This window comes from Eupeodes corollae, chromosome 3, assembly GCF_945859685.1.
Source record: "Eupeodes corollae chromosome 3, idEupCoro1.1, whole genome shotgun sequence".
Classification (NCBI taxonomy): Eukaryota; Metazoa; Arthropoda; class Insecta; order Diptera; family Syrphidae; genus Eupeodes; species Eupeodes corollae.
Window position 1 is genome coordinate 107,894,415 of NC_079149.1, and position 24,157 is coordinate 107,918,571.

The following is a 24,157-nucleotide window of genomic DNA, read 5'->3' on the forward strand; positions in this document are numbered from 1 at the left end:
CATTCGATCAATAATAACTTAAGCTAATCATGAATTAAAAAAAAATAAAGAAGTTGCATGCAGGAAAAAAGACCAAGCTAGAAGCCATTATACTTGAAATCGTATGAGTGAGATGTCTAAATTATTACCCCAACGTACTATAAAAAAACACAAATGAATGAGAAGGCGAAACAAGTACCTACCGAAGTATATTCCAAAACGAAACCCACCCATACTATATATTAAAACCTCCATCCATCTTAAAGATACACGTCGTAGCCCAGGTAATAATCCCCCTAAAACACCTTTACACCATAATTCTACCTGTTATGGACTCTATTACCTCTCACTCTAACTGTATAGTCACGCGGAATGAATAAAAACTTATCCAACCCTTAAATGAAGGCGGTGCTTACGAACCCTAAATTGTATGCATGCTTTCCCTCTCTAACAACCGACAACTAAAGCCATAAAGAAAAGAAAGAAAAATGCCATTTTGGTTTTCACCATCACTCTCAACTCAACTTTTGGTGGTTTGTCTCCGTCATTCTAGTGACTCGAATAGACGTTAGCGGATATTTTATTTCAACTTCATTCTCAATCTGCGCATTCGATGTTTGTTGATAAAATATAAAAACAAAAAAATAATAATTAAAAACAACGCAACGACGAACGAAACGAACTGCAAAGTGGAAGAGCGGCTGTTGAGAGTTTGTCATTAATCAGTTAGCTAGCGGCAAAGAAGTTCGGTGGACGCGGTTATCGGTTTTCAGCAGAAAATTCACGCCACGGAAAAAAGTTGAAATTTTTATAAGTGCATTCATTTTTTTACGCGGGCTTATTAATTTTATAAGTTTTCCATCTATAAAAAAAGAAACAATATAACTGTAAAATTTACAATACAATACAAATTTATTAATAAATCATGTTTATTGGTGCTTTAACGGATTAACAAAAAAAAAAACACTTAATTTATTTATAAACATTTACGAGTCATCCTGTATAGATACGGTGTACTTTGGAAAAAAAAGAATGTGTTGACAGGTGTCAATCAATAAACAATTTAAATCAAAAATTTGTTTACCCGCAATTAAACGTGGTAAATCAATAATAAAGTGTAAGCATCGTCCAGTTAAGTTAAGTCACATTTTGGATTATAGTGCGCTTTAAAGTGAAAATATTGTTTAAGTGCGAATTCCCATACCACACAAAACCGTGCCTCAATAATTTCGCTCCATCAAAACAATAATTCTTCTAAAATCGTATTTAAAGTCCAAGATTGATCTTAAATCCAGCATGGTTTCCTACTATAACTCACTGTCATACTCACAAAAGCACAGTGCCGCTAATCTGCCATATCCCGCCGGTCAACCATGGGCATGGCAATCGAACTACCATCCGCCCCCGAATCATCAATTTCTGGGCGACGTTGATTCACCACACGGAGTCGGACATCATCCCATCCAATATTACAATCACATGTTCGGTAATCATCCATCGACGGCGGACTGGCATGCAACGGAGAACTTTCAAAATGCCACCGCCCAATCGCACTTGTTGCAGCATCAGCATCAACATCAGCAGCACCAACAACAACAACACGACCACCACCAGCATCACCAACATCAATCTGGTGCGACGCAACTAAATGATTCGGCAAGTAGTGTGGGGGAGCCCCAAATCGCCGATGGACTACCTTCACCGCCAATTACGGTTTCGGGAAGTGAGATCTCAAGTCCTGGAGCACCAGCATCATCGTCTTCGCCACACGCTAATATGAGTACAAATAGCAACAATAATAACAACAACAGCACAACAAATAACAACAACACCAGTAGCAACACCACAATAAACAACAACACAATCCGATCGTCACCTGTCAAGAGTCCCTACTATGATTGGATGAAGAAGCAGTCTTACACGGCGCAACCAACACCAGGTTAGTAACCGTTTTCTTTAATTCCTTTTCAAATTATTAAAAGCTTTTGTTTTTTCTTAAAGCTTGATTTTATATTTTTTTATTTAACCTTTATTTTAATACCCTTTACAAGTAATATAAAATATTTATGGTGAGAAAGACTTAAACCAAGGTTTAACGGATCAAGAACATTGCCAGGTTTATCATTTCAAGATCTGTACAAATTATCCCCCGACTTGAATTGTGTTTCTTCGTGCAATAATTTCTCCATTTTGGCAGTAAACTATATGCATTTCCCACTAAATTTAATAAATTAGGATTCAGTGAATAAGAAGCTTCAAATTATAAGCAAGTTATTGTTTGTCATGTAACTTTTGTCCCTTAAATTTAAAAAATAATTAACAGAGTTTTAAAAAATAAAGTCATTCTTTGAATGCAGTGATTTTAGCTTTTTTTTAAGTCTTTTGACTTCAAAAAATAACTTTGACTTTTAACACAAAATTTAAGTAATCTTTAAAAGTCATAACTTGAAGTCAATTTACTAAGTCAATCGACTTAAATTAGACTTCAGTCTTTTTGACTTAATTTTAAATGGAAGTCAATTTTTGAACTCAGTATTATTGACATGAGCGCGACCAACGAACGACGAATGAACGAATATTCGTCGATTTTCACATGAGAGTTTTTAATTCGTCGCGAATGAAGTTTGACTTTGACAACCGAAACCAAAACAAGAATGATATTTTTAGGTTAAGTAAGCGCGATTATTTTATTCGTTGCGAGTGTGGATAATGTGGAACGCGAAGAAAGTTTGACAGTTCGTATCATCTACAATTTTTTTGCGACGAATAAATTTGTGTTCACATTTTGTAATTCATTCGTCGTTCGTTGGTCGCTCTCATGTGAATACAGCTTAAGTCATTTGAATGCAGTGATGAATCCGATTTTTGTTTGTCAAATTTCTTCATAATTTTATATTGACATTTGTATTTGAATTGAGCTTTTTAAAAAATATGTCTACAAAATACACTTACATACATACATATGTATGTATTTAGATATGTATAATGTTCACTAACATCAATTTCCTTACGTCAAAGCAATTGATTTAAGTCAAAAGTCTACATTGAAATGACTTACATACTTGTCAAGTTTATATTTCTATGATTTCTGAGAACTTTCTCAGACGGATTGAAAAAATAAACTTAATTCATTTTTTTTTCATTTCTTTTCATTCTTTATAAATTGTGTGATAGGGAATTCTTGAGAAATCAAATCTAAAAATTCTGCTCTCAGATTTCTGACGTTTGCTGTCAGTAATGAATATGTATGAGAAATTTTGTTTATATTTTAGAGAATACAGACAATCCTGAGATTTTAAAAATTTAAATTGGATAACTAACTTTCAAAACCGATTCGCATTCAAAATTGACTTTAAAGACTTTATGTAGAGTCAAAAGAGACTGATGTCAAACTGATTTTAAGTCCAACTTATACAAATGACGTTTAACTTTAATGTAAAAAGTCAATGCCAAATGAAGAGTAATCATTTTCAGTCAATTGCTAATCGAAGTGACTTTACGAAATGCGTCAGTAGAAGATTTAAGTCTTTACAACTCTGCTCATACGATTAGAAAAAGTCACCCACTTAAGATTTAATCATGTTCCGAAGCATATTCGTTCTTTAAATTATAAAATATTATTCATTTAAAAAGCTTTTGATTCAAGGTCGACAAACAAGAGGTTTGACGCCGACTTTCTTTAAACCTTTAAAGGTCCTTACACATGAGAGCGAACAACGAATTAAGGAATGGGCGAACAAACGTGATTTTACACATTTCAAAAAGTCAATTTCAAACAAGAACACATTTGAATTATAAGAAACCAATTGACACTTATGTTAGGATAATAAAATTTGCATTTTGTTCTCCAAAACAAGACAATTTTGTGAAAACATACAAACTGTCAAACTCTATTCGCGTTCCACATATTATCCACACTGCAATGGATAAATTGTTAGCGTACAACTTAACCTCACATTTATACCACTCTTATTTTGTTTTTGTGTGAAAGATCATTTCTGAGGAAAGTATAGAGAAAAGGGTAATTATAAACTGACAATTCGTTGCTGTCTGCGAATAGAGTTCGTAGCTCATGTGCAAGATGCTTAACGTCTTAACTACTGCTATGCATTCATGCATTTCCTAAAGCCTGAAATAAATTCTTGTCGAGTTTCTAGCCCTGAACAGACAATAGTGTCATATAATGGCATAAGGAAACAGTCCAAATAAATCTATATTTTTTTTGAAACTGACATTTTATAAGATCGTCAACTCCGTTTACAATATTATGATATTCTATTTCTGTGTATAACATCTACGAAAATGTTTATTTTAGCTTTTATCGAAGAAAATTTCGTTTCTATACAAATCTCGAAAAAGCGACGGCAAAAATAGGACTATTTTATAATGTGTCACTCAACTTATATTCACTCGTATTTCTAGTATACGAAAAATGTCGTTTATAACAGCAGCGCCACCACAACTTATGTCATGTATGACAGCTATAGTAAATATTGTTGGTGTAACGTTTACCCAAAAAAAAGGCTTTGTCGAAAAAACCAAAAATGACGTTTATAACAGCGCCATCACAACTTATATCATGTATGACAGCTATAGTAAATATTGTTGGTGTAACGTTTGCCCAAACAAGACTTTGTCGGAGAACTCACATATTTTTCAATAACAGCTATCCCGGGGAGATCGTAAAAAAAGAACAATAGTGCACTTGTAAAAAATAGACCAAGTAACTGAAGTAAAGCTCCTCTAAGGCTGTGTCCAAAGTTTTTTAAAAATAATGGTGGGTTGACATTTTATTGCTAAAACCACATTTTCATAAGTGATTTCATTAAAAAAAATATAATTTAATGACATAAAACATAAAACAACAACTGTTAAAAATTGAACTAAAACAATAAAATCAAAGGTCTAAACTTTATAATTTGTTTGTAATGTCAAAATCTAGTCTGAATCAAGTTTTGTTTTTAAATTACATTTTTTCTATTCTATTAATTTTATTTGAAAAATTGTCCATGTCAAATTGACATCTGCATTAAAATCTAAACAAAGTTAATTTTAAAAGGTGTACTTTGAAATTCTTCCCTGATAAAGCTGATGAGCTAGCTATCGCCAAGAATTTTCAATAAGACCATATTTATGTACATATATAAAGCGTTATAGCCAAGAAAAATTCTAAAAATGTTGATGTTTACTTGTGGTGCATTAATTTTGTTTTATTAATAAATTAAATTGAATGTAAACATACCCTCAAGTTAACGTAGCCATACTTCTTTTCTGATGATATAATCCTTACCAAAGAAACATGCTAATTGATGTGAGATCGATCTTTTTGATTCTACAATTTTTGACTACGGCAAATCACGGTATTGGTTCAATATTCTTCGATGTGTGTATGAAGACATAAAATTCCTTAAATATTTCTGTTCTTAAAATAGTAACATTCCTAATCTGTATGCATTCCTTAAACTTATGTATATCCAAATACATCTACTGATTGATTGATTTATGAATCAAAAAGAGTCCAACATTGACAAGTTTTGATTTTTTCTTTAATTTGTCTCTAGTCACATCAGGTATAAAAATGAATGCAGTTTTATATGTTTTGACTTCAGTTTGATTTATTATAACTTGATTCTTACACTTTTTTTTTCTTTAAATCGGGATACGGGATCTCTACATGACACATCGACATAAAGATGGCTATTTTATTTCTTTTTTTCATGATGCTATATCTGACTGTAGGTAGGTTTAATCGGAATTTGAGTCAAAGGAAAAAATAACGACCATCCAAAAAATTTGACACCTTTAATTGGGATACTCTGTTTGACGAACACCATATAATTTTTTTTGTTGTTGTTGCTGTCTCGTTTAAATTCGAATGAACAAAATTTAATTCCATTGGAAAGATTTTTGGCTGTCAAAAAGATTTGGCATTGCAATAAAAATAAAAAAAAAAAAACAAAGTTTAATGCGGGATTTTTAAAACCAGTTAAGGTTCTTTTTGTGTATTTTTATATTCAGCACCAAGCGTGTCTTGATACGAAATAAAAGCTTTAAAGCCATATTAAGTATGACAACATAAAGAATGCATTTAGGTAAAAGGTTCTTAAGAATTTTAATACTTTTTAACCATAAATCATGGCCTCAAAAACAGTTTGATCCTTATTTGACACTATATTGATGATGAGGTAGTTGAAAAAAAAAACAAACATCAAACATCTACAAATTATGTTTTTAAGTGCAATCAAGACCGGGTTAGAACCAAATTTAAAAGCCAAAAAGTTTGAAAACATTAATTCTTCAATTAAATAAAAAAGTAGTTAAATAGTTTATCCAATTGTCATTTCTAGTTCTATTGATTAGCTGTCAAAAGAACATTTAATAATGTTTGCTCTGTTTAACAATTTGTTTGATGTTAAAACATGTAATCTCAGAGCCATTTCAACTAAACTTAAACATTTTTGTCGAAAATACGACTCTTTTTAAACTCGAACTTTCAATTTTGCATGTAAACGAATTTAACAGTTCAGATCTCAAAAGTGTTATTTACTCGAAGTGTTAAAATCGAACAAACCTCATCTTTAAAAGCAAGTTAGATATTTTACCTTGACTGTGCAATGATCTGTTTGGATCTTGATAAACAAAAAATAGAATTATTATTCAAGTTCCAAACTTTTCGACAACGTATCCAAAACACAAAAAAATAAAAACAGTGCAAATATGTCACAATATAATTTAATCCTAAATAATTACATTCCTATAAAAATATGATCGTGCTTATGTTAATGTTAAATCACAAAATTTGTTGTGTACTTTTTTATACTATGTGTTAAATCTGTTAAATATTTACTTTGCACCTATACAACAACAACAAATACAAGTTTTTCCAAATTATGGTTTACCAAATCCCTTTTAATTTATATTCACCATACTCAAAATATATGCAAAAAAAACAACATTATATTTATTACCATCCACACAACAAAAAAAACAACCCCAAATCGAATAACCTTAGGTATCTAATTCTAAAATAAACAATTCATAACCTAAAAGATCAGAGTTTGTTATCTTTTGTCATGATATTTAACCAACGATTGCACTACAAACGTGGACGCCATATATATTTATAAAAGTTCCTATAAAAAGAAAAAAAAAGATTTATATAAGGCACTTATTTGTTCAGTAAACACCATTTAAAAAAACGTGTAGCATTTTTAAAATGTGTTTTTCTTATCGTTCTACATATTTATCCGAAACAACACACAAATTCTCAAAATTTACCCAAAATCTAAAAAAATAAGAAAGCAATTTCAATTGTCTCTTATGAGATAACTTATTTTAAATCTAACAAAGTGTAAACCTCACCTTATAAAAATTTTAAATTGGTATATAGGCCACATAAAAATATAAACTATTAGTTGTTATTATTATTTAATTATAGTATAGTAGTAATTTATCAATAAATACATAAATTTGAAAATTATAAATAAGATTAAAGTAGTACGCCATAATAATTTTGACATTAATTTTGTGGTTTAAATTTATGACAGCGAAATCAACGCAGGGGGTATATAGAGGGTGCGTATACAATAATAATAATTTATTTAAAACAAGCCAATTTGGTTTATATGTGGACATAATTATATTTATGATAAATAGCAATAATATAATATAATATAGAAACAAATCACTGCTACCGTATTCTTTTTTACAATTGAACAATATAATAATTTAACAATATATATAGGTACCTAATTAATTATTATTACTGCCTACTTTGTTTTATATGACAAGCTTCTTTATTTTTTTATATTCAAGCATTATCTGTCATAATTTCATAAATTATCATAACCATAACTGTCAAAGGAAGAAGTGTGTATGGGGTGTACATATATACCTATAGTGATTGCACGAGACCAATATAATTCAAAAATACCGATTAAACATAAATATTTATTTTAGTTAAATCATTTTGAAGAATCATAAATGATGAGACCTGTCAAAATCAATACACATAAATATTATGTGCATCGATTGTGATTTGCATTGACAGTGTATATGATTCATTTTATTCTAAGAAAAAAAACTTTGATAACAGAACGCACCCACCCACGTTCAGAGTGGAAAAATTGTTGATAAACTATTTCCGTTTATCATCCATTTTTAAAACAAAATGGAGCCTATCAAAAATGGCGTCTTTGTCTAAATAAAAAACTATGAGATATGAGTGCAATATTCATAATGCTCCCTTCACATTGTCCCTATAATGTCAATATAATTTTATAAATGTATCACTATTCAGATATGACTTTTTATATATAGAAGTTGATTTAAAGCAAATATAATTTATGATTTTTTATTGCACATTATTGGTTTGTAGGTTTATTTACAATAATAAATCTGTACATTTCAATAATTGATGATTATGGTTATTAACTCTTAAATGTCAAATAAAGATTGACAGGTCTCGATGGAGTTTTAAGTTGATTTAAACTGTCAATTTTTTTTGTTCTAAATTATTTTTAATAAAATTTGTACTTCTCTTTCTTCACAAGGACAAGTGATAAAATTTTAAAATCATTTGAAAGTCAAATATTAAGAAAGAAAGTAAAATATTTGCTTAACCTATGTATAAATACGAGTACCTTGAAGAATCAATTATTGTTATATTTTATGTGCGTCATTGTCGCTAGAGATTGTTTTATTAGATGCCCATTTTTTCTTTTATTTCTTTATTTTTATTGCAGTAATATAATATGAATTTTTATTGATATCATTGTAATTAATGGAACACACACAATGTATGTACATATAGGTACACATATTTATATCATTTTGTTTATTTCCTCTCCTGATTAAATCAGCTAATCTAATCTAAATCAATTCTTATTGCCACACCTTTATAATATTTAGCTTTTTAGATATGTGAATACGAAATGTCAAATACACAGAATTGAAATCCAAAATGTCGCCTAGATAACCAAAAAAGTTTGTGAGAATGAAAAATATTTCTATTTTTTTCTTTTTTTTGAACGATAGAAACAAACAGAATTGTTTCTAAAATTTGATATATCTTTAAAAATGATTATTGGCTCTTTTATAGAAGGGTTTTGTATAGATTAAGGCGTTTACCAAAATGGCATTAATTTTTTTTGTTTGTTATTTTAATCAAATAATAGGAAAGTGTTTTGTTTGATTTTGACATAAGATAAATTTGTGAAAATATTTTGATATCGTGAAAGGTATAATAAAACCTATGGGAAATACCAACTTTAATCGGTACTTTTTTTTTAAATAGGTAAATCTACCTACAAAGAACACTTGATAAGAATCTATTTATGGATAGGAATGGTAAACAGGTGAATGAGAAAAAATACCAAACTATTGGATAAACACCAAAAAGTTTTTGATAACATCGATATAATCATGATGAAATCAACCAATCGAATGGACTGTAATTGTTTGTTTAGAAATTTCATTATGATTCTGTTACACTTGTGGTGTAACTGAGGTGTTATCTTAAATTTTGTAATATGGATTCGTTCTTGGTTCTGTCAATTTTTGAAGAAATTAATCTGCCGAATAGGTCTGTTTGATTGCATGAAGAAATGTACAAGTTTGACAGAAAAACAGAACTCACGAAAAATAGAGTTTTTTCGAAGTCACTAGATTCTCGTTCGTAAACTTATCCTCCTATATTTTTAAAACCTCAAAAGATCAGTGGTTTGTCAAAACTTTGTAGGTTATGTTTTTTGGAAACAAATATTTTTCTTTCATGAGTTTTCTACTATGATTTGATTCCTTACATTTTGTTTATGTTTATAGACATGTACATAAAATAAAAATAAACAAATAATTATTTGTATTATATTATAATATATTTGATATTTTATATATTTTTGCTAACAATTTAGGATCGATTGATGATGATATATGCACTTCAGCACCATGCTTACAAGATTTCACCACCATTTTGGAGGCAAGCGGTAGGCACAATGTAAAGATTATTTAAGCTTTTTTTTAAGCAAAATTTAGTTAAATATTTAACAAAAAACTTCCTTTTTTTTCATTTTTGCATGAAAAATAGGAAAACATAATTAAGAAAAAAAAAACATCGTTTTATTGGATGGTGTTTCTTTTTTAATTTTATTTCCTATGTTTTATTGCTTTTAACTGGCTTTTGCATGAAATTAACTTTTAGCTTATTCTGAAAAAAGAGAAAAACCTTGCGTGTTCGTTTGGTTATTTATGATTTGATTTTATTTTGCCTTAGTTTTCTCTATTCGTTTGGAAAAATATAATTATTAAGGCAGCACTTTTTTTCCTTCATAGTCTACTGACATTGCATGTCTGAATGTTTTTTTGAAAGAAATTCCATGTTTTGTAGCTTGAAATTATTTTGTTCTGTTATTTTTTTCGTTCTGCCCTCTTTTACTCATTAATCAAGAAACAAAAAACACGACCAATGATGGTTGGAGTTTCATTTTTCTTTCCTTTTTTTTAATTTAAGACTGATTTTCCTCTGACAGCGAGCTAAACACGCGATCCAGATTTGTATCGCTATAAAAACTGACATGCGAACGCGAAGTGGCCATTTTGTTTCGTTCGTTTTATGGTTTTAGTGTATAGTGTTTTTTATGGCTTGCTTTTTTGTATACACATTAATACATATCTATATTTGTATGAACTTTATGACTAATTGGTAGAAAATTATGCGCATAAACATTTATTATAATTCTTCACATATGTACATATTCTGTTCATATATTCATTATGTGTGTATGGATACTGTACATGAAACAAAGATTTTCATTCAAAGATGACTTATCAATTTGACAGATGTCATTTGATAAAATCTTGTACCAAAGATATCATATGACATCTATGAAAGATATTGTTACCTACTTCTCTTTTCCATTGGGAGAGCTTCTATAAAACAATACAACAATAACATTAACTATTTACTGCAAAATAAAGAAATAAACGGTAAATCGCAAATAAAAATCACATTTATGACGTCATTTGTCCCTAATATTTACGATATAACAACACCACAAAGGTACATATGTACAGATCTGTAAAAATTCATGATATAACCACCACAACCACAAAAGTCAAGTATAAAGAAGCTTAGGTATAGTGTCCTATAATAATAGGAACCACCAGCCACACATATTCTTGAAGTTTTCTTATGCCTTTCGAAGTTTGTGTATAGTCTCCTCGAACTCGAAGACAGAAAGCCAGCTATGAGAAGATGCATGGTGCTTCGGAAAGAAAAATAACATTCACACTTAGCATCAACCACAACAAGAAACAAATTGTTGAGTGCGAAAAAAAACAACAAACAAAAACATCCCCGGAGTGCAATTTTCAAAATTAAGACTTCTGATTTAGGGGTAGAGCACTAGAGCTAGAGATATACACGTCATGTTTATCTGCTGAAGCTGTAGCATGATGCTTATGCCGTATGCCCATTCTTTTGAACTGCTGCGTGAAGATGAGAGAGGGCATTGGTTTTTGTCAGTCCGCATTCTCAAGGGATCATCACTCCTCCACACCATTCAATGGTATGTACATACTGTCTTGTACTGTTTTGGCTTCTGACACTTAAAGCAGTCTGACACTGGTATATACCTATACGGTCTTTAAATCAGCATAACCATGAAGTCTCAATTATACAACTGTATCGTGTTTTGAATAGAAAGCATCAGGACGATTTGTATGGTGAAAAATGTTTCCCAGGACACTTAAGTTGCCATGCCACCACATCTTTTGGTTTAAGAGAAAGCCACAATAAAAAAAATTGTGGTACATTTCTTAAAGGTGAGGAAATAATTCTATTGTTTTTCTCCGTTTGACGTTTGTACACATAGAAAACAGAACGTGCGGTACTGTCATGACGGTTTAAAGCGTTTACTGACAAATTATTTCTTTTTTCATGAAATAATCATTTGGTACCTTTTACATCTACCTGAAGAGAAAACCACTTAGTTTGTGTCTTTGAGAAAGTGACAAACCGATTGTAACATTATGTCAACAAAATTGTCATCCCCCATTGTGAATGAAATTATAATAAATAAGTGACAGCTCGCCATACCCCAGCCATCATTGCCATTTTGGAAGTCCCTAGAGAATTATGGTGTTGAACGGTTATGATTTCTTTTAAAGTGTACCTCGTTTATGTTTTTCTGTTGTTCCTATATATTCAAACTTTTGTTTGACTTGACATTGCTTTGTTTCAGGAAATGAAGATGTGTAATTTTGTCTTTATTGTTATTACATCTGGCGTTATAGATTTAATTGGGTTCGTTTTGGTGATTTATAGCGTATAACATTTAATGGAATTTTTCGTTTGGTTTTTGAAAGACATTTTGTTCGTTTTTTTCCGTCGCCACCGCCGCCGGCATTTCTTATTTTTACTAAACTTTATTTTTGACACAAACTTAAACTTTTAATGGAAAAGAATGATTTGAACGGGAATATTAATGAAAGAAGTTTCAAAAATATATTTTAGAAAAAATGCCGAAAATTGTTTTTCCTTGAATCGTTTGACAAAAGTAATTTTCTAGCTGCACAAATGGTATTCTTGTTTTGATATAAAAACAATAAAATTGGTGTGTTGATGTTTGATTGGTATTTTTTGACATACGTATGTGAAAAGGAATCATTTCGATAAAAACTAAATCCAAATGCGTTTTCTGTCACTTCTACAAAGTGTTGTTTTTGACAATTAGACAAATATGCATACATTTACCGAAACATACATATTTACATGCTTCATCATATTTTGACAGTTCTCTCTTTTAAAAATTCACGATAAATTAAAATAAGTTATACATAAAATGATAAAATCAAACATTTAGTAACAAAATGAAGGCTTAAACGATCTTGTTTTCGCTAGCAAAACTAAACAAAACAAATAAGGTGCTGCTTACATCATTTGCAAAAGCTTTTACTTTTGAGCTCTTAATTTTAAAATGTTTGATTATAAAATAAACCACCGTCGGTATTTTGTAATTTTTCAATCTTAGTTTAGTTGTTTGCAATTATGAATGACATTTAGAATTTTTCATTCTGTCATCAAATTCATAACTTATGAACAAAAACATATCTGCCGACGGAACTTTAAGCACATTCTACAAGTTTTCTAGAAATGAACAAATTTCTTCTTTTCTTTTTAAGTAAGTATTTTATTGTTAACAAAAGTTGTAAATGTCATTTGATTGTCAATGACTATAAATGAGCTTTATTTTGTTAGCTATATTCTCCCTTTTATACCTTATCTTCAACTAAAATTCAGATACACTATAGCACGTGACAGTTAATGCCAAAAAAAGGAAATATAACTACCTAGTAATAGTTACACGACGAGACGGCATCAGAGAGTAAAGTCTAAATTTCAAAGGAAAACACTTCAAAATATGACAGCAATACAGTGTAATGTGTAATCTCTTTGAATTTATTGCCATTTCAATGATTATCGCTAAAGTTAACATTTTTATTGCTCCAGCTTGCAAAAAAAAAGAGTAAAATCCTCAATAAATGCAAGCATAAGCCCCCTGTTTCTTTGTCGGTGCACTCTATAAAAAAAATATACGATATGATACGATATATTTACTGATACTTGTATTTATAGTAAAAAGTAAAACTCCTGAAAGATCTTATAGAGCAAAAATGGAACGAGATACTCCATTTTTTTTTGGATTGAAGTTATTTCCGTAAAAAAAACTTATATAGTATTATCCCTCTAAACACTGTTGATCCCATTTTCAATGCACCTTCGTCGATATTTTATTATTGACAAGAACTTAATTTTTTTAGTTGCTCTTATGCGGTTTTTTACCGACACATCGGAAAATGTGTTATCTTTTTCGATGCACTCTGTTGTTTTTTTTTGTGTCATTGTGTATTAACGTGAGCTGCACATTTGTTGATTTTTATATCAAGTGGGATTAGAGTTTAGTTTATAAGGCGGTACTTTGATGTGTTTCATTTTGATTCGATATAACGTTTCTAAGTGTTGTCAGTCAGTATCGTATAGAAAAGGGGCATAAATAGAGAAATCCATCATCGTTATAGAGTGCATTTCTGTCAAAGATTGTCAATTTAAGTTTTTTTTTCGAATAGCGTCGTACCGTCTGACAAAGCTAACTATTCAAATAAAATAGTTCATGTTTACACGGGACGGTTTTGATGGATGGATTGTTTTTTTTTTTTGATGAAAATGTGACTATCTGTTGATAGATATTGGAAGCCATTTTTATTTAATCAGAAAAGAATAGCTTTTGATGTTCATTCTTCGCCGCTTTTGACAAAACTTTTTGCTTTCGTTAAAAAATGTTTGTTTTTGTTAATTTGATGGGCTCAAAAATCCAGCAAAGAAACTTGGTATTGTCTCGGAACTTATCAGCTCCATTCTGCTATTCACGTGGATCGTATATTAGATTCACCCATTCAATTCCCTTTCACACTGCCTTTGCATTCTGCTATCCATCGGGTGATCGAACTACATTATCCCAAATCAATTTGACATTCAAATAAACAGCTGTTCATGTTAAAATCTTGGGAATGGGGATAAGTTGTTTTGGTTCATACAAAAATTAAGCTTAATCAATCCACCTAAACAGAATGATTTGTGTAATTTTTGGAAATGGGCAGTATTGGCCTTTTTATTCCAATTGTAAGCAGAGGAATAAGAGAAACCTCAAACAGAGAGCTTCGTAGAAATGTAAAAAAGTGTCTTCCCTCCCCGAAAAATGTTAATATTCTTTTATTTATAAAACAAATATTCTAAATTAAGCAAAAAATTAGTTTTTACTTACATTTTCCTTACAAAAATTAACAAACCAGACATCAAATGAAAAATCCGCTGAATTTTATATGCGGATCTGAATTGTATAGAATGAATGCTTTATTACCGACGTTACCGACATACACAGATTCACTTCGAATGAATAGCAGAATATTGATTAGTGAAAATTCAAGTAAAATTCCCCACGATGAATAGCAGAATAGGCTCGTATTTGTCTTTTGCTTTATTTTTCTTAAATTGAATAAACTCTGATGCATCTCGTACTCACTTTGCAGAATTTGACATTTTTTTTAAGTTACTCCCACTCATTAAAAAAAAATCGGATGTCTCTCTTCCCTCTATCTTTTTAACCTTCAAGTGAAAGCGCGACTTAATAATGGAGAATGAAAATCATTAAACTTCAAATAAGCTACACCAGCCCTCCCAGGCACAGTGGTAAAAGAAGTTATGAAATATTTAGCGACATCTGTTTGTATTTAGTTGGGATAAGCTTTGACATAGAAAGTATTGGCATCTAGTATAATTTGTTGAAGACAAACGATGCCATGTTTTTTTGTATGTTATTGAAACATTTTGACAGTTTGTACAAAATGAAGCAGAAGCAGGCTGTGCGCTGTGCTGTTAGTATTAAATGTAATTGTTACACAATTTTTCCGCATAGCCTTCTATGCGCTAGTGTTTTGTCTGTTAAAAGTGGAACCATCGTGAAGTTGGCTACTAGCAGTCGATTTATGGTACAGTTGCTTGTGAAAAGCAAGCCCATATCATAATTTTTCCTTCACCATGCTTCTCTGTTTTTATAGTGTATCGTGGATAGATTGCTGCATTTTAAAGTCCTGTCACATATTCCCGACGACCATTGGACCCAAAAAAGAGGACTTTGCTTTCATCGCTCCACAGAACATTCCTCCATTTTACTTTTTCCTAATCTCTATGCGCTTTAACAAACTCCATTCTCCTTGCCTCATGTCTTTTCGTCAAGAATGGTACCTTGCGTGGGCTTTGGCTGGTAACTTAGCTTAAAAAAGACGTCTTCGTATTGTGACAGGGTCAACAGACAGTTAAAGTATGGTTGAGTTCAAAAATGCAACTAGTTGCACAAGCCATGCCGACAATATTTATGCAATGCATTTATGAACAAAAAAACTTCTGCAAGAATGCGGCAGATATACGATATCAAAAACCCGTTCCTAAATGTCATCAAAGTAGGCGACTATAAAAAAAGTATGACAGATTAAGTTTTTTTCTTTGAGTTACGAGGGTTTTGGTCTTTTAGTCTCTTAACAAATTTCCTTCAAAATATCCAATATAAATGTTTTATTAGGACTTTTTTTTAATGGTTTGCATGGAACAAATTCATGAATTTCTATGAAGTGAAAATATTATATTTAAACTTTTTAATATCAAATTATTTTATTTTTTGCCAAAAATTAAATTAATATTTAATTATTTTACCTACGCATCTTGTTCAGACATTTTCCTGCAGAGTGGCAACAAAAATAAAATGACTGCAGGTTTGATCGCATTTCAGCTGTCAGACTGTTTTTTTGAACAGAGTTACCGACTGCAGTTATGCAGTGTATTTAGATTTATGAACGCAAATCTTGCATTACTTCCGCATTTTTACATTAATGATCTCGCCCTATATTTCTTATTTTTCCCAAAGTCTATGGAACGGTTCTGTTTTGCTAACTGAACAATTTTTCTGTCAGTTCTTTCAGTATTCATCCTTTTTGGGCCTAGCGTTTTCGGTTTATTTTGCCATTTTAAGGCGTTACTGACCATTTTTGCTGAACAGCTTAGGATGTCTTGAATATTTTTGTAGATTTTGCCCTCCAAACGCAGTTTTCCAATAAGTTTTCAAATTTCTTCGGTGCAGTGTCTTGACTGTCCCATTGTTTATTTTGTAGCTAACATTTATTAATTATTTGTTTGCTAGTATATTACAAATACTTAAAACTTTAAATAGTAAAATGTTTATTTACCGAATAATTAATTAAATTTGTAATTATAAAATCAAAAGCACTGCTATTTTTATGAACACTCCATATCCAGAGTGTTTAAAATAATATGTGTGTTCACCGGGAAAAGTAGAGTATAACTTCAAGCTTAAAGTCTCTGGTATGAAAACGAAAGACAAGTAACATGATAATTTTGTTGTAAGATTTTGCGTTATTTAAATAATTGACAATCTAATAAAATGTGACCAACACTGCTATTTTTATGAACACAACTGTATGTCAATGGTGAAAATATTCAACTGAAAGAAATCATTTACATGTGAACACATCCATTATACTTTAAGGCCTACCGTCTACTAAACAATTAAAGTTGTTCACACAAGCAACTAAGTTGCCGGCAATTCATCCACAGGAAATTTAAGTTGCATGCCACAGCCCATCGATCAATGTTGCTTTGTATATATGTTTGTAAACGTCAAATAGGAATTAATAACGATTACAAACCATAAATATGTAGATGATCTGACAGTTGCACAATTATATAAAATGTCTTCCAAAAAAAAAAACCAAAACAGAAAAAAAAAACATTTTATCTAAATCTGTCAAGGGTATCAATTTTTAGAATGTTAACATTGTGTCATAAATATTTTGTTTTGTTTCAAATTAAAAACTGTAAAATTAAATGACACAATTTTCAAATTTCTAACTGACTGGCTGACTGACATAATAAATTCAAAAAACCAAACAAAAAAAACTATTTCACACCCTCAACTTGCTCCAGTTTTACCCATTTACGGAATATAATGTAGTAATAAACTCTCAAACCATTTAGATACCTTTACTATACGATAAGCACATTTTAATTGTTTAACACTATTATTTGCTAAATGACATACGAAATTTATGTACCCAGATAAAACCTTCTAAGGAGGTTGCCTATAGACGTTCCGTATATCGTATATGGATACTTTTATAATTTTTTGCCACAAGACTCAAGAGTACGTATATTAAGTATCAGAATAGAACACCCAATTTCAATCCAGCACGTTCTTTTTTTAAATTTGTTTGAGACTTATACGAATTCTTATCAAAAGTTGTCGACGTCGACGTTTGTCGTGGCCGATGTTGTTGTTGTTATTGTTGAAAGAGTCTTGATTGCTCTCCATTCGTAATGTGTACATTGTAAATTATTTATTTAGTGTTAAAAACGTTGTAAAACACTAATCATATTTGATTTCCAACCACAACACAATAAAGGTTCCTACATACAAAACAAGATGAGATTTTATACCATAAGAAACTTAGATGCAAAGTCATAGAGATATGTATACATATCCTATAAAGCGGCTTTGGAAAATAAAATACAAACAAAACCTATTTCGTTTAACCTGAGGGTGAGAAGTTGTATATATAATTTTTATCATGATTTGACGTTTTTATTTACTCCCCGAAATCCATCTTTGAAAAATGATAAGATTTCATATAAGAACATATATAAAACTCGCGCACATGCCATTAAAATCCCGCTAACAATTTGCATGATCATTCAGATAAAATATATTATGCATCAGACATTTAAAAAAAAAAGTTGTTTAACTTATTTGAATTTGCAATGAAGTGAATTTTAGAAAGTTAATTGCACAAAATTGAATCTGTGTATTTTACATCACATTATGTCACTTATTATTTAATCTTGTAACAGAAATCTGACATTTAGATTGACATGGTATACCTACTGTCTGGAATGACATTTCACTGACATTATAGGGTGACAGCTGGAATGATTGACGAATTGCGCAGTTAAAATTGCAAAATATTTACTGAAGATTTATCTACCGCTATGCATATGACAAATCCAATAAGATTTTAATTATTTTGTCCTCAAATATTTTGATATGATTTGATTTTCAAATAAAAAAAAACAAAACAAAGAAACATACTCACCTTGAACGTTTTTCTTATTTCTATTTTCAGGTAAGACCCGCACAAAAGATAAATACCGTGTAGTCTACACCGACTTCCAGCGCCTTGAACTTGAAAAGGAATACTGCACGTCCCGCTACATTACCATTCGACGCAAGACAGAATTAGCACAATCGCTTCAGTTATCCGAACGGCAAGTTAAAATCTGGTTCCAAAACCGTCGGGCCAAAGAACGTAAGCAGAACAAAAAACGAGACGATCCAATGTCTGCGGTCGTCCAACATTCCGACCTTGCCAGCTACATGGATACTAAGCCCAAAATCGAACCAGGCCTACATCATCTTCAACATTCGCTGCATCCGATGAGTTCAATGGCAATGAATATGCCGATGAGTTTACACCACCATCATTCAGTGCTCCATCATGGCCACCATCCGTTGGCAGTTCCACCAGCACCGCAACACCTTCACCAGACACATTCACAAATGTCAACTGCAGTGGCGGCCTCTGTAGGAGCACTCTCAATGTGATTTTAAAAAACCCCTGATTAGGACAAAAATTAGCTCTTGCACTCACTCATTTATCATCGTTAACATCACAATATAACTTTGTTACTGTCTGTCACACAAATGTCAAACTTCACGAAGAGATTCCTGTGTGTGTGGTGTTTGCACAGGATTAAGTTTTTGTTTTCTTTTTTGTTGTTAGTTTTGTCATCACTTTAAGAGGATATAAGATGAAAGTTTATAGCAAGTATTTTGTTATAATTTTATGGTACATAGCATGTAATATAATATAATATAAATAAATGTAGATTTTAAATTATTTTATTATTTTCATTAAAACATAAAAAAAAAAACAAAATATAAACGTGATTTTGCGCAGCATTTCGTTAACTATAAAAAGTATAACGTTTGTATATTTCGTCAAATTTTAACGAAAGTGTATATTTTAACAACTAAAAACAACAACAACAACTGTTGTCATTCAAAACAGCCGTCCCAAGTAAAACACTTAAAAGTAAATTTAAAAAAATGTAAAATGTAAATTATAAATGTAACGTAATGTGCAATTCTGAAGCGTTTTCTCTTATTCTAAGAAAAATGTGAAAATTAACAAGAAAAAATGTAAATCTTTTAAATGTATAACGTTTTTCAAACGTAAAAATTTATTTTAAAAAAATCAAAAGACCTTAGACAAAACAAAAAAAATTAATATGTTATTATTAGTGTAAATTTATGTTTTTTTTTGTAACTTAATGCATTATTTAACTTTAAGTTTAAATATATGCAAAACAAATTAAAAACAAAAGAAAAATAACAAACTGCAAAAAATATGTAAATAGATTAAAGTATTTTATGATTTATTTTATTCCCAATAAATTCGCCTTGCTCCTGTGTAAATCGGTTAGTTTTAACGATTATTACCTTGTAATAAAATATTTACCTACTTAAACAAAAGAAAAAAAAACATACATAGTTAAAAATTATGGCTAAATGATGTAAATTTTAAAGCTTAATTATTATTATATTTTTAAGTTTATTTTTATTCGTCAATAATATAGAAAAAAAAGAGAAACAACAAATTTATTTATTGATTGTTTGTTTTTTTTTTTATTATTAATTTTATTAGGTGCATTTGATTGAAACAAAGAAAATATTTGAAACAAATAAAACAATATGACCAGTTTGTCAATAATAAGTTTGCGTTTATCTTCATACAATTATGTTTGTTTTTTCCTTTTCAAATTTTATTATTGATTGTTGTCAAAAATCAATAAAAAATTAATAACTTTACTATGATTGGAGTTTAATACGATTTTAATTTGTTTATACTTTCACTCAAAGGTTTTTTTTGTTTGTTTCATGCGGTAAACAAAAAGTGTGATTCGGAACATTTTGACGTTTTGCACGTCAAAAGTTATTAAATGCAGTTTTTGTATTGACATTGGCTGCGTTCAATCTCGTGTGGAAAGGTGGATTTTTAGATACCCTGCTAAACGAGTTGGATAGCTACATTGAGATAGCTGTCAAAAAATAAGAACAACTTTCAACTGTTCACAAAAAGCAGAGAAAGATTTAAGCTTCGAAGTCAAAATTCAAATTGGTCATCTACAAGACGAGAACAAAATAAGTCAATTTTGAAGTTTAATAGTTCATAATTACCTTCTGAAATTTGGAGGCAAATAGCTTCTTCATCATCTATTATGTACAGAACATCCTCAAATACAACTTCAACTAATATTTTGTATCTTTTTGTTTACCAACAAATACAAAAACCTGAACTCAATTTTCAAGTTTCTTGAAATTCAATCATGTTTTGAATCAGCTGTTCTGTCAGATTCCTACAAACCCCAGAAATTCTTGGATACCTTTGGATTCCTTTTTTGACATCTCAGCTGTTTTTGATCAGCTGTTATTTTACACGTAGAATACTAACAAAAAGGTATCCGGATACCCTATCTGTCTGAAATTGAACGCAGCCATTTGCATTAAAAACAATGACATTTGTAACTGACATGTCTTTAGTCAACTGCAAAAAAGAAGTTCGGTGTATCTTGTAAATAAGCTAAAAACAGCTGTTTTAGAAATCTTAATTTTAGTTACATTTAGTGACATTTGTGTCATTTTTTATTTGACAAACATCCTGGAAATCTTAACTATCATAAAAGTGTTTACTTAGAAAAAATACCAGTCCCGTTAGAGCAAAAAACTAAATTTCCTTCTGGATATGAAATCAGAATCAAAATCAACACCACTCACTCATTCGTTTACATATACTCTATCTCTAACGTCAAAGTTGACAGCTTATATTATTTTTATACTTATGGTGAGAAGTGATTTTCTGTCAACTAAAACTGTTATTAATCTTAAAATGGATTACATTGCAACATACAAATGAGTTTTACATATGCAATCACGCCAAACTTTTGAATCGTCAGAAACAATAAAACTATTTAGTAGAGATTCCTGATAGAAGACAGCAACAGACTCCAGATATTCAAATAAAAATGACATTATAGTTACGTTTTCCTGAATTTTCGAGTTGAAAATTTTATTCAAAAACATTTTAATATTGAAGTGAACTAAAGTGATATATGTACATTAGTACATTTCAGATCTAAATTTCAAATTAAGGTAACTAAATGTCACATTAAAAAACCACACGTTTTGTTTTGCATTTTGACATTTTAGATGTCATAGCACGTAGTTGTGATGGTTAGTAAGTTTACCATTTGGTTAATGAACTGTCATATGAGAAAAGATTTACACAATTTGGATAAAACTATCCAACCGTCATTGTGACTTTTAATTTTAAGAATTTTACTTTTTTTCTAAGGAAAAGACATACAATTGTCGGAAAAAGTAATTCCGCAAACAAATAATCCTACAATTTTATTTAAATTTTGTATTTGATTTGATCAGTTGATAAAATATAAATAAAAATGCATAATAATGTTAAGGCCAAGAGCTTTCAAAATAACTTTATTTAACTAAATTCATTGTTATGGTTCTGCAACTGAAAATTGTTTTTTTTTTTCAGAAATATGTGGTATAAAAAGTATTTTGACAAAATGAAAAATCAAACATTTAAGGAAAATTTAATAGAAAATGAAATTTCCGTTGATATTAATGACTTTCTGCAATCGGATTGGTATAGATTTTACCAAATTTTGAAGAGTTTGCGGAGAAATTTCCTTCCAAAGGCATTCGACCTCAGCGAAGTTCTCTTCGCGCGTTCTTGTCAAGCATGGACTATTTTTTCGCTTTATATAGGCTCACACAATTTCTATTATTTTTAAGTCGGGGCTTTGAGATGGCAAATCTAGTGTATTTCTACCCACTTCTTTTAGAAAATTAGTTATCGTCTTGGCTTTGTGACAATGTGCGTTGTCTTGCTGCACAATAAATGACTGTCCAATCAATTTATCACCAGAAATAAAAGCATGGTTATTTAAAATATCCACATATCGTTCTTTGTTCATTATTCCATCGATTGCTACTAAGTCTCCGGTGCTATTAAAGCAAACATATCTCCAAAACTTGACGGTTCCAACACCATGAATAACTCGTTTACACACAGGTGATACTTTGCCTCGCATTTTCCTAGAGATTCTGCAAAACGTTTTTTTTTTGATACGTGCTACTCAAAACAGCTTTCATCAGTCCACAACACTTTTACTTAAAATGCTAAAGGCTTGTGTAAAAATTCTTTGGCAAACTACAGGCCGTTTAAGTTTATTTTGTTGGCACATTTGAGGTATTGCTAAACGATTTCTGACAGTTTTTTTTCTGAAATTTCAATTTCATACTCCTTTTTTGTTTCAATTGTTGCAGATTTTGGGGTTTTCATCACATTTTCTTTAAACTTTCTGAATTCAACGATCCTCTTTCTTAGAAGTTTTGCGTCGAAGTCCTGAACGTGGAACATTTCGTGTGGATTTGTTTTTTTCTGCTTATTTATTTGGTAATAGACGGTTTGACGAGGAACTTTATATAGTTTGCTTAACTTTTCCACCGAAATACCCGCATAATACTTGGTCACTATCTCAATTCTTAAATCTTGGCTAACTTCCGACGTTTTACCCATTATTATCAACAAATTGTTTGTAAATGTCTTCGAAGTTAATAAAGTTTATTAAAAAGAGACAATATATTTGTATATAGGAAATCTCAACATTCATAGCACGCGGCACGAAAGAAACTGCAAAGATTACTATGTCATCCAGTTAGTTATGGCTCAGTCTATTCATTAAAAGGGTCCCAAAAAGAATGCATGAGAAAAATAAAATATTTTTGGGTTACCGTTGCCTAGGTGCTTTGTTTTTGGTTCTGAGATGCAAAGAATTCCCGTTACATTTCTGAGTTTACCATATCAAGTGGTCTGGCATTATAAATAGTATTGTCAAAATATTTTTTCCGACCATTCTAAACTTTAATTTTTTTTCGAATAGTTAAAAAATAAGCAAATCAGTAAAAGAGGTTTGTGTTCATAGAATTGAATATTTTTCTTTTTGTTGCTAATTTTTGGTGGCTTTGAATATTAGCTTTTTAAAATTTTTCGAATTTATAAAAAACGAAATTATTTTTATAAGCGCAGTACCTACACAATTTTTGACGTTTATTATTTGACGTAACACAGCATTTAACCAAATGAATTAAAAGGGCGTTCACCCAAAGTTCTCAGTAAACTTATGATTTTAAACATTTTGTGAATTACCGAGTTTTTGTAAATATGTATGTTAATTTTGGTTCTGCATTTGAAATCAGAGTCGAAATGAAAACCACCTACATACATATACTTAAATGCCAAAAGTGACAGTTTTCATTCTTTGTTTCCTAATGGTCCAAAATGATTTTCTGTTGACAAAATGTTTTGCTTTTTTAAGAATGGATTACTTTAAAAAATTGGTAGCTTTTTTTGCAAAAAGTAAAAACCTGATAAAAACAATACTAAAACTTGGTAAAATTGATTTCCCACTAAG

General features: G+C 30.4%; 1 protein-coding gene across 1 annotated transcript; it reads left to right on the forward strand.

Annotated features, from left to right (window-relative positions):
- Positions 1-530: 530 nt before the first annotated feature.
- Positions 531-20,150, forward strand: LOC129952704 (homeotic protein caudal). The gene is made up of 2 exons (XM_056065482.1): positions 531-1,918; positions 18,724-20,150. Exons 1-2 carry the CDS (start codon positions 1,276-1,278, stop codon positions 19,200-19,202), a joined length of 1,122 nt encoding a protein of 373 aa, XP_055921457.1. The 5' UTR covers positions 531-1,275; the 3' UTR covers positions 19,203-20,150.
- The last annotated feature ends 4,007 nt before the right edge of the window (positions 20,151-24,157 follow it).

What these genes read in the sequence shown, in the direction of transcription:
- LOC129952704 (XM_056065482.1), top strand. Translation starts at nt 1,276, where the DNA reads ATGGTTTCCTACTATAACTCACTGTCATACTCACAAAAGCACAGTGCC. An exon ending in CACGGCGCAACCAACACCAG is followed by an intron (nt 1,919 to 18,723) that starts GTTAGTAACCGT and finishes TTCTATTTTCAG; the next exon opens with GTAAGACCCGCACAAAAGAT.